This window comes from Thalassophryne amazonica, chromosome 15 (genome assembly GCF_902500255.1).
Source record: "Thalassophryne amazonica chromosome 15, fThaAma1.1, whole genome shotgun sequence".
Lineage (NCBI taxonomy): Eukaryota > Metazoa > Chordata > Actinopteri > Batrachoidiformes > Batrachoididae > Thalassophryne > Thalassophryne amazonica.
The window spans coordinates 95,576,088-95,588,244 of NC_047117.1; the positions used below are offsets into that span (position 1 = coordinate 95,576,088).

General features: G+C 43.8%; 1 protein-coding gene across 1 annotated transcript in view; it reads left to right on the plus strand.

Annotated features, from left to right (window-relative positions):
• The first annotated feature begins 215 nt into the window (after positions 1 to 215).
• LOC117526515 (transportin-2) overlaps positions 216 to 12,157 on the plus strand; it is a 28,343-nt gene continuing 16,401 nt past the window's right edge. The window contains exons 1-2 of the mRNA XM_034188576.1: positions 216 to 373; positions 2,799 to 2,898. Coding sequence (XP_034044467.1) covers positions 2,800 to 2,898 — 99 coding nt within the window. The 5' untranslated portion in view covers positions 216 to 373; position 2,799. The remainder of the gene's footprint in view (positions 374 to 2,798; positions 2,899 to 12,157) is intronic.

A 12,157-nucleotide genomic window follows, 5' to 3' on the forward strand; every position in this document is an offset into this window, starting at 1 on the left:
GGGAAAGACGGAAGTAAATAACAACATGAGTTTATTCCGCAGCGGGCACTGACTCATTCAGAGTATGCATTAAATGTATGTTACTTATCCTAAACCTTATTACACATTAAACAGAACTTGTAGGCGAGCAAACAGAAACGAGTAGAGCAGTTAGCCTTAGCTTAAATACCATTAGCTGTCCACAGTACGGAAGCCGAAGGTGGTCAAACCTCGTCGTCACCCGGCATGCTATCTGTGTGAGCCTCGGCTCTGCGCACAATTACTGCCGGACATAAGCTTGTGATTACGCGCACTGTGTCCCATTTGATGTTTGTTAATTTGTAACTACATTAGTTGCCCTACAAACGCAGATCTGACGAACTGCACTGCGCAGGTAAACGCTTTCGCGCTACTTTCAATATGATGCTAGTTAGCTATGCTAAGTGCTGCTGATTTTGTGAACGGCAATATGCACGTTTGTGTCACTTTGATTAAACAAATTAAATAAGTTGTTTTTGAAATAAGGCAGTATTTCGTGATTTCCGTGGGCTTTGACATTGTGATGCTAGCTAGCTGTTAGCTATTGAGCCCTGTGGGCCGCATATGTAGCGTTAGCATGGCTCCGTCTATTTAATGAAGCGACAGCGCACTTAAGCACAGGCCGTGCTTAAAAACCTTTAACTCGTCAGCATATTATATCATAACCACAATCACAGGTTACTATTTTAATACAGATATACAGTTAAATACAAAGGGATTGCTTAAAATCAGTCTCTGAATATGACATTGTATGCGTGGTAAATTAAAATATTGAAATGTTTCAGAAAATGTTGAAAAACAAGGAAGTATAAGGACAAAACCTTCTCTTTGGCTTTAATAATGCATATTTGTTTCATTGTCACTTGGGCCACGAATTGAACTGTATTCTGTAACATGAATTTAAACACCACAATCAAAAGTGTTCTAAATGACATTAATTGCTATCCATTTAAAAAGAGACCGGTTTCGTCAAGATTGGTGGATTCTGAGAACATCTCACCATGAAAATGAATTTTCTTCCAGAACAGACCACAAAACATTGAATGGTTTCTTCATCTCTGCAGGGTTTCCCACCAAATTTCATGGTATTCAGTGGAGAATTGTTTGAAAATATTGAAATGTTGACAAGTGGTCTATTTTGTTCTGTAAAATAATATAAACATGTTTCCAGAATCTTTATATTCGTCCAATAATACGCCAAAGACATCTGGATATGTTGTCTTGAAAAGATTTACACCACCAGCTTTTTTGGCGGGGAGGGGGGTGTATAGGAATTGCCCTGTCGATTTAATGTATTTTATAGTGCTAATTCTGCCAAATAGCTACACGTGCTCCCCCAAGGGGCTTCACATGAGTAACATCTAACTTTACAACCCCTCTGAGCAAATACATTGGCAACAGTGATTAAAAAACCCCCAAATAAATAGAAACTCCCATTGGTGCTTTTTGAGGAACCGACCTCGAGCAGTTCAGACTCACAGGGTTGACCCACTGCTTAGGCCAAGCTAACAATAACAGAGAACAAACAAACAAAGAATTGTCAAACATGAAGAACAAAAACAAGAGTTTGAAGACAGTGTTGCAGTAGTTGTCCAGAAAATGTCTCAGGTGATGTTTCTCATGCAAGTTCACTCAAACTGCATGCTTAGACAGTGGATCGCTAAAAGGGTGCTCCAATGCAACCATCTGCAAAAGTCAGAACACCGCACCTCATAGACCTAGGAGTCCTCAGGTGACTTCCCCCAATTTTGTTGGGGGAAGTCACCTGCAAAAGCTTCACCACCATGCAAAATATGAGCTTTCATTATCCCTATGAGTGAAAAACACCAATTTACAACTTTAGAGACTTCTACTTTAATGATGGAATCATTGAGGAACGTAATGTTGTAGAATTTCATGAAATGCATCAAAATGTCTGAATTATGGCATTAATTAGCCCCTATACATATTTTTCACTCTGTGGGAAGTTAAAAATGGCTTCTTTTCCCCCCCAAAATCAGCTGCCCTTGAAACATATTACATGAAAGTCATACAAATAACAGTTATGGAACAGTGGGTTAAGCATAACTTTGTGAGCTTATCACAGGTCTGTAGTTTCATATTGTTTTAAGACCAAGTTTGGTGGCAGTCCAACCTCAACAATTGTCAGTGATCACGTGACCTCATTAATGGACATAGTAGTGCTATATATTAGTCTGTATCTGAAGTCATGTTTGTGTCATATTTCAAGTTTATGAGGGGAAAATTTTATTAACCGATTTAAAACTTGAAAAATAGCCAAGAGCTTTACGAACTGCGAACAGGAATACAAAATGTGAATGCACACAATAATTCAAAATACAGTTGGAATCCCATGCTTTGTCAACACAAAAATCTTTATTGTATAAAAACTTGCAAGCACGAAGAGGGAAAAAATGCCCTATGTATAGCTTGATGCATGTTTCAGTTGTCAGTAACATATAGCTGATGTTGAGTGTATCATGTAAACTCAGGGACAAATCTTTGAAGTAGCTCTATACATCAGTACTACAGACACAAAAAAGGTCTGGACAAATTTTGTTCTTTGTGCAAAAACAATGATGAAATTACCCACGATATTTTTCTGGTGTGTGTGTTTGTTTTCTGGGAATGTTTAGGTGATCGTAGCACATCTGACAAATGCCGTGCATAAATCAATGGTTCTAACACATCACATTAACATCATGTTAGCCGTGGGTTTCCATGTTACTGGATGTGTGGCAGTGTGTGGTGTTGTTGCCCATTATATTTGTATTTTGCAGGATGGAGTGGCAGCCGGATGAACAGAGTCTGCAGCAAGTTCTTCAGCTCCTCAAGGACTCTCAGTCCCCGGACACAGCAACTCAGAGAGCTGTGCAAGAAGTATCCTACTATGTTTATTGGTGTCAGATGGCTTCAAGCTTCATTTTTATGTTTCTGTGTGTAGGCATGCACAAATGACAATTTTTTTCCTCTCTTGCAGTAGCAATCCAGTGGTACAGCTTTTTAAGAATAAGATCAACTTTATGACTAAATTGTTTTGCCAGAGTATTGAAACAATGACAGTAAACGGTGAACAATTTGCACAATATGTTCAACAATATTGAACATAACTCTGAGTATCTGAAAAACTCTGAGTAACTCTTTTCATTTTGTATTCATCCTGCAGAAGGGGGAGGAGTTACACAGTCTGATTAACACATGTAGGAAAGACCTCCTGTGGCGTTTGGGGTCTCAGTCTTTGGCTGAAGGTGCTCTGACAGGGCATCAGTGTGGCATGCAGGGGGTGGGAGGTGTTGTCCCAAATCCTGAACAGTTTCCTCAGCATCCTCCTCCTCCTCTCTGACACCTCCACCAAAGACTCCAGCTCCACCCCCAGGACAGAACCAGCTCTCCTGAGGAGCTTGTTGAGTCTGTTCATGTCAGCTGCCTTCAGCCTGCTGCCCCAGCACACTGCAGCACAGAACGTGATGCTGGAGACCACCGAGTGATAAAACATCTGCAGCATGTTTCTGCAGACATTGAAAGATCTGAGCTTCCTGAGGAAGTAGAGTCGGCTCTGACCTTTGTCATACACAGCATCTCCACCACCAGCTCTTTTGTCTTAGACACGTTGAGCTGTAGGTGGTTGAGTCCACACCACTCCACAAACCTGTCCACCACACTCCTGTACTCAGCCTCCTGGTCTCTGCCAATGCAGCCCACAATGGCAGAGTCGTCCAAAAACTTCTACAGGTGGCAGGACTGTGACCAGAACCTGGAGTCTGAGGTGTAGAGTGTGAATAGAAAGGGAGACAGGACCGTCCCCTGTGGTGTCCCCGTGCTGCTCCTGATGGTGTCGGATATAATGTCTCGAAGCCTCACATACTGTGGGCGGCCCGTGAGGTAGCTGGTAATCCAGGCCACCAGTGGAGCCTCCACCTTCATGTCACAGAGCTTATCGCTGAGCATTTCAGGCCGGACGGTGGTGAACGCACTGGAGAAGTTGAAGAACATGACTCTGACAGTGCTGCCTGCCGCCTCCAGGTGAAAGTAAGCTCTGTGCAGCATCAAGATGATGGCATCCTCCACTTCCCTGTTGGGCTGGTACACAAACTGCAGGAGGTCCCGTGATGATTCAGAGACTGTGTGGAGGTGCCTCAGGACCTCCACACAGTCTCTTCAGTTGAAGATGTGCTGGAAAATCCCACACAGCTGGAAAGCACAGGGGAGGGGAGTGGGAGCAGGTTGGTGGGAGGAGGGAGGTGGTAAAAATGGGGGTGTGAGGTGAGTGCACAGAGGAGGGGGTGCACTGAGAGGAGCTGGGGGAAGGGTGGGCAGAGTCCATATTGTCAAACCTATTGAACAGGTGTAGCTCAATGGCTCATGAAGGTCTCCTTCCATCATCTGGTGCACCTTCTTACTGTGACCAGTGATGGTTCTCATCCCCTTTCACATCTCCCTCATGTTCTGCTGGAGCTTGCTCTCCAGCTTCCTCCTGTTACTGTCCTTCCCCTCTGTGATCTTCTTCCTCAGTTCTTCTGCACCCTCTTCAGCTGCTCTCTGTCTCCACTCCTGAATGCAGCCTTCTTCCAGTTCAGTGTTGCCTTGATGTCCTTGGTCACTCACGGTTTGTTGTCGGGGTAATGGTGCACAGTCTTGGTTGGGTTGATATTGTCTGTACATTAGTTGATATAACCCGTTATGCAGTCTGTAATGTTTTTGATGTCCTCCCCCTCAGCATCACAGAGCACAGCCCAGTCAGTCACCTCAAATCTGTCTTCAGCCTCCTGTGACCACCTCCGTACCACTCTGGTGATCACAGTTGCTGTTGACCTGCAGGAATGTAAAGTGGCTCTAAATAAACCAGGTTATGCGGGGTGGGGTGGGGGGTGGGGAGGCTGTGGCACTGCCTGCTTCCTTGACATTAGCATACATCAGGTCAATAGTCTTATTGTCTCTTGTTTTACAGTCAACAAACTGCTGGAAAGTGTGAAGGGATGTTGAAAGGTTAACATGGTTAAAATCCCCAGAGATGGCAATGAAAGCACTGGGGTGCAGAGTCTGTAGCCTCGCTGTATCAGAGGTGGTGATGTCACTAGCCTGTGACACGTCCCCCGCCGGTGGGATGAGAACAATAGTATGTGAAAACTCCCTCTGCAAATAAGGACGAAGACTCACCTCCAGTCTCTCTTCTATTTTGTACCCCTTCCCCTTGGCCCTACGCCTACCTCTTTAAAACAAGGGGTGAGGTGAAGGGGTATGCCTGTAGCCCTATGAATTGAGACACTGTTCTGCCTTAGGGGGTAAAAAAAAAAAACTGCCCGTGTCAAACTGCCGTCCTCACTGTTTGTTAACATGGCAACTGAAACACAACTTGTTGCAGTAGCCTGTTTGCTCTTTTTATTTTCTCGCCTTTCAGCGTAAATGCAAAGAAATAGAAGAAGTCTCAGAATTCATTGACGCATCGCAAACATGTTGGAGAATTTTGTGGTATTAATAATTTAATTAATTTGTAATTTATAATAATATAATAATAATAATTAATAGCATTAATAATTAATTAATTAATGTTAGTACTACTAATAATTAATCATTAAAAATAGTAATATTATTTGATTAATCAGTTGATTGATTAGTAATTAATTAATCAATTAATTGATTAGTAATTAAAATAAATAAACACTTGAAATATATCAGTCTGTGTGGAATGAATGTATACATTATAAAAGTTTGACTTTTTGAATGAATGACTGAAATAAATCCACTTTTTCATGATATTCTAATTATATGTCCGGCACCTGTATGTATGTTCTGGGCTGCATCTAGTTCTGTTAACCTGATATTTCTTTTTCTCCCATTTTTTCCATCCAGCCCTATTTCCTTTAGAAACTTCCTTGACTAATAATATCAGTCTGTCAGGACGTCAGGTTGTGTGTTACACATGTACATGTGTGTGTAGATATTTTCCAACTTACTTCTCCTCATTTTCTGCCTCATTTTCTTATTAGGAGTCGAGTGTGTTCAGGGCTCCTGTTTGTTTACTAAATACACACACGTGTTACAGACCTTGAAATCCAACAACAGGGGGCGCTATTATCCAAAGATTAATGAACATACAAATTAACCTGCTTATCCTTTATCATGATTTTCTCCATTGTGAGATATAAAAGTGTCTTATCGTAGCGTTTGTGTGTGTGTGCATTATAACGCCTCAGCGCACGAGCGAAGTTGCGATATTCTTCAGAACGACAACATACACAACATGCATCCAGCAGCAGACACGTTACTGTCATAGACAACTGCCTGTAAAGTTTTTGGCAAGTTCTAACTTTCTAAACAGAATAATTTGTAATGAAAGCTGCTTCATTTGTGCGGCTCTTTCGGCGCCATGTTTGTTTCTGTGGAGACAGCGCTAAGCTCCTCCTACCCCTCCAAACGGAGTAAATCTGGATGTACACTCTGTTTGGAGGGGTTTGTAGCCCTCCGCCTTCCCCTCCGCCTCACTCCAAAAAGAGAATTGAGACACATGCTCCCTCACTGTATTGTGTCCTGGATTGTACCACTTGTTGTTCACGTAGACAGCGGCTCCCCGCCTTTCTTTTTGCCACTGTTGGCGCAGCTCCAGTCCCCTCACACCAACTGAAAGCTGGGTAAACTCACCACAGAGTCCGGTATGTTGTCGTGTAGCACAAGACTGAGCCCTCATGAAACACCCTGTCGCTCCTCACAAGTGATGTTACTTTGTCCATTTTGTTCACCAACGATCTTATGTTCCCCATCACAATGGAAGGAAGATAAGTCAGATATCTCCTCTTCTTTTCCAGCGTCTCCCCCCCCAGCTCTACAGCCCGGTATTTCCTCTGCAGTTCTTTAGAGATAACATGTCTTTCCCCGTTCAGGCTACTGTGCCGGAGCTCCATCCTGGTGCTGCTCCGCCATGGTCGGGACCCGACACGGGAAAAGTAATCCAAATGGCAGGGAAATGATAAATAACAAGTGAAGCAGCATGTATTCACTGGCCAATAAAATGAATTAAAAACTGTGAAGTAAAAGAAAGTTGTAAAAAGTGCTTAAAAGGGGAGCACTCTGGCAGGCAGCTGTCCACAGCAGTGCCATCATGGGGGGGGACATCCTGTTCAATGTGTTCAGTGGCATAATTCAGCAGTATAAATCACTTCATAAATATATGTCATGTTATTCATACACGTCATTTTTAAAGGTGTTTCTGTATTTTGAACATGTCCAAAATACACTCTGTGACTGATTTTTTTTTTTTCCTGAGATAGTCAAGCAAATGTGGTGCACATGTTGGGAAAGTGTAGTGACACGGACCCACAACAGGGGGCGTAAATGAACGGACAATGAAAGAGTCGAATAGAACACTTTACTGTTGTGAAAGGGCACAACCAAAACACAGAGGAATATAGAATTTATGAAAACAGTCAATCCACAAAGGTGACGTGTGGGCAGGCTCGAGGATAGAAGACGTCTGTCCTGAGAAGAAACGGAACCACACAATTTCCTCCGCCACCGAACCTGGAGAATACTGGAGCCGCCAAGTACCGAGTCCCCAGGTGGCCACCGTCTCCGAATGTCGGATCTGGTACTGCTGGCGAGGAGCAAAAACAGTAAGACGTGGGTGCGTGCACACCCAGTAACAACAATGGTGGAGATTCCACCTCCATCTCTAACACACACTCGCGCAGCTCCTGTCTAACCACTTATCTGGTTGGGGTGTGAAGCGAAGCCGTCGCTGATCACACCAAACGCCAATCTCACAGATAAGGCACACCACAGGAAAGCGGCTGCAAAAAGAGTTCAGACTAAGACACAGTTTAGATTACGGCAGAGAATATTACCTTCACTGGTAGATGATATCTCAGCAACAAGGTGGAGATGAGTGGAATGATGTAGTGAAGATGGATGACAGCTGGCATGAGATAATGAGTGACAGCTGTCACCCCCGGCTGTGTCCGTGGCGGCAGCACCCTCTTCTGCCTGAAGCCCGCACTTCAGGCAGGGCGCCCTCTGGTGGTGGGCCAGCAGTACCACCTCTTCTGGCGGCACACACATGCAGAATTTTGTCATGACCCTGTTTGAGGGTGGTTGTAACCCCTGGTGTGACAGTTCCTTCACGTTGAGCACACTTTATTTGCCACAAAATGTGTTTGATACCTTCAAATGTGCAGTTTGCTTAAAAATACTGCTGCATTATGTGCTACATCTGGACAGAGAAAGGTGCCCTTCAAATTATATTCCTCATTTTATGATACTCATTGAAGTTCTTTTCACACATGGAGCTTCAACCTGGCAATGACAGAGAAGTGACGTTAATGCGTGATGTTTTTGTTCCGTCGTCTGTATTTCTGTATCACTCTGCTCACACATTTTATAGATTTAGTGTCTATGCATCTCTTCTGTGGCACAGAGCAGAATAAATAATGAATAGACATTCAGTCTAATTCAATTTATTTTAATTAATAGCGCCAAATCACAACAAAGTTGCCTCAAGGTGCTTTACACAAGTAAGGTCTAACTTTACTAGCCCCCAGAGCAAGAACACAGGCGACAGTGGTAAGAAAAAAAACTCCCTCTGAGGAAGAAACCTCAAGCAGACCAGACTCAAAGGGGTGACCCTCTGCTTGGGCCATGATACAGACTCAAATTACAGAACAAGTAGTTTTAGACCTATTTCTAAGCTCCCATTCCTGTCTAAGATCCTCGAGAGGGTGGTTTCAGACCAACTGACACTCTTCCTGGATCAGAATAACATTCATGACAGGTTTCATTCCGGTTTTCGTAGACAACACTCTACGGAAACGGCTCTTTTGAAAGTGTCCAGCGACATTATGATGTTGTTGTGAAAGTGTCGTGACACGGACCCACAACAGGGGGCGTTAATGAACGGACAATGGATAAGCCAAAAAGTAACAATTTAATGTTGTGAATCGCACAACAACGTACAGACAATAACAATATGGTGGACTGTCAGTCATACACCAGGTGACGTGTGGGCAGGCTCGACGATAGAAGACTCCTGGAGAGAGAAGAGCTGGATCCCCACACAGCTTCCAACACCAACGGAGCTGAAGAACACCGGAGCCACCAAGCCCTGCGCCCCAGGTGGCCGCTGTCTTCAGCAGTCAGACCCGGTACTGCTGGCAGAGAACAGAGACAGTCCTGATGAGTGTGAGTTCGCACACTCAGTAATCCCACAGTCTGTATTAAGTAAAGGAGGGAAAACCTCCACCTCCAATCACACACACTCGTGCAGCTCCTGGTCAACCACTTATCTGAGTTGGGGTGTGAGGTGAAGCCGTCGCTGTCACACCAAACGCCAATCCCTCAGATAAGGACACACTCCAGGAAAACGGCTGCAACAGAAGTTCAGGTTATTACACACAAAGTGTCAGTCAGCAGAGAAATTACCTGAATGGTAGTTGATTTCTCGGCGAGGAGGTGGAGTTGCAGTCCGGTCTTTGTAGTGGTGGTGATGGGTGACAGCTTGTGTTGATTGATGACAGCTGTCACCTCCAGCAAAGCCGACGCCCTCTCGTGCTTGAAGCCCGCACTTCAAGCAGGGCGCCATCTTGTGGTGGTGGGCCAGCAGTACCTCCTCTTCAGCGGCCCACACAACAGATGTCTGCTGATGCTGGGAAATCCACCGTGTTGATTCTTTTGGATTTGTCCTCTGCCTTTGATACTGTTGACCACCAGGTCCTGCTGAATAGACTGAGGGATCATCTCGGACTGTCGGGGTCAGTTCTTCGGTGGTATTTTTCATATCTGTCTGGGCGCAGCTTTAGAGTTTTTGCTAACCAGATAAGGTCAGAGTGTGCGGACCTGTTATGTGGAGTCCCTCAGGGTTCTGTATTGGGCCCCATTTTGTTTTTATTGTACTTGATCCCTTTAGGTAGGATCATTCAAAGATTTACTGATGTCTCTTACCAGTTATTTGCGGATGACATCCAGCTTTACTGCTCCTTTAAGCCATCTGAGATTAAGTGGCTTGATTCCCTCCTCCATTGTTTGGCGGAAATTAAACAATGGCTAACGAATAACTTTCTTCAGCTTAACGCAGACAAAACAGAGACATTGGTTACTGCCCCTGATGCCCATATTCCAGGTATTCAGCAGTACTTGGGAGACCTGGGCCAGTCTGCTAAATCATGTCTTCGAAACCTGGGTGTCATTTTTGACAAAGACATGTCGTTGGTACAGCATTGTAAACAGCTGACGAGGAATTGCTTCTTTCAATTAGGAAATATCTCTAAGCTCAGGAAAATGGTGTCTCGAAATGATTTAGAGCTTATTATTCATGCTTTTGTGTCAACACGTTTAGACTATTGTAACAGTTTGTTTTCATGTCTAAACAAGAAGGAGTTGCGTCGACTGCAGTTGGTACACAACTCTGCAGCAAGAATTCTGACACAAGCTAACAGAAGGACTCATATTTCCCCAATTTTAAAGGAACTTCATTGGCTGCCAGTGTCCTTCAGGATCAATTTTAAAATTTTGATTTTAACTTTTAGAGCTCTACATGGCCAGGCGCCTCCCTATATCTGTGACCTCATCCAGCCTTATGCCCCTGCCAGGGCTTTGAGGTCTGTGGACCAAAATCTGTTGATGGTTCGTCGCACCCATTTTGCAACCAGAGGAGAGCGATCCTTCCAGGCTGTTGCTCCCAGGCTTTGGAATGGTCTCCCGCTCTCTCTGCGCTCACTGGACTCTGTCGATACTTTTAAAAGCCAACTTAAGACTTTATTTTTTACTCAAGCGTTTGCTTAGCTTTTGGGCTGCTCTGTGATCCTATGTTATGTTTTATGTTTTTATGTCTCGGCCATTGTCTGATGTTTTGTGTGGTGTACTCTGCTTTTATGTTGTGAAGCACCTTGTGGCTCTTGTCTGTGAAAGGTGCTATATAAATAAAATTTACTTACTTAACTTACTAACAATTCACAAAATGATTATACAGGAAGCGTTGCCGGTGCACAGGACACCACACCCATCTCTGGATGGAGCTGCACCTCAAACAGAGAAAAAACTGAATCAAGCATCAGAAAGACAACAAATACAGTATAATTTGTCAGCATTAAGCAACAAGAAAACAGAGAAATACTAAGGTGATCGCCAAAAGTCCCAGAATTTAGGTAAAGTTGAGGCTGCGACACACTCCGTTTACTCATAAAATTAATTTAAAAAAGAGTAGATAGCATTGTAACACACTATGCCAGTGTGCTGCCATATGAAAGGGAAAATAAGTGCGTCTTAAGTCTGGACTTGAAAGTCTCCACAGAATCTGACTGTTTTATTGATGCAGGGAGATCATTCCACAGAACAGAGACACGATAAGAGAAAGCTCTGTGACCCGCAGACTTCTTATTCACTTTAGGGACACAAAGTAGTCCTGCACCCTGAGAACGTAAAGCCCAGGCCGGTACGTAGGGTTTAATTAGGTCAGCTAGATAGGGAGGTGCCAGTCCATGAATAATTTTATAGACTAGTAGCAGAACCTTAAAATCTGATCTCACTGGGACAGGAAGCCAGTGAAGAGACGCCAAAATGGGTGTAATGTGGTCAAACTTTCTGCTTCCTGTCAAAAGTCTGGCTGCAGGATTTTGAACCAGTTGGAGACCCCTAATGCTGGATTGCGGTAAACCGGAAAATAGAATATTGCAGTAGTCCAATCTCTAATGTGCTGTCTTGTGCAGTGAAGGGAAGAAAGAACGGGTGAAATATGGTCATACTTCTGGGATCCAGTCAAAAGACAGGCTGCAGCGTTCTGAACCAGCTGCAGCCGTGCAAGTGAGGCCTGGCTAATACCAGCGTACAGTGTATTACAGTAGTCAGCCGAGTCATGACAAAAGCATGGATTAAAATCTCCCAAGTGATGCCTTGAAAGTGAGGGCTTTATCTTAGCTAGCTGCCTCAAGTGAAAGAAACTTGCCTTCACAACAGCACTGATTTGTTTATCGAGCTTAAAATCTTCATCCATTCTCACACCAAGGTTACAAACAGTAGATTTAATACATTGTGTCAATGGTCCAAGGTTTATTGAACCACAACTACCTGCTTTACTTGGCCAGAAGAACTTCAGTTTTCTTTTCATTAAAGAATAGAAAGTTTGGAGACATCCAGTCTTTAATGTTCTCAATGAACT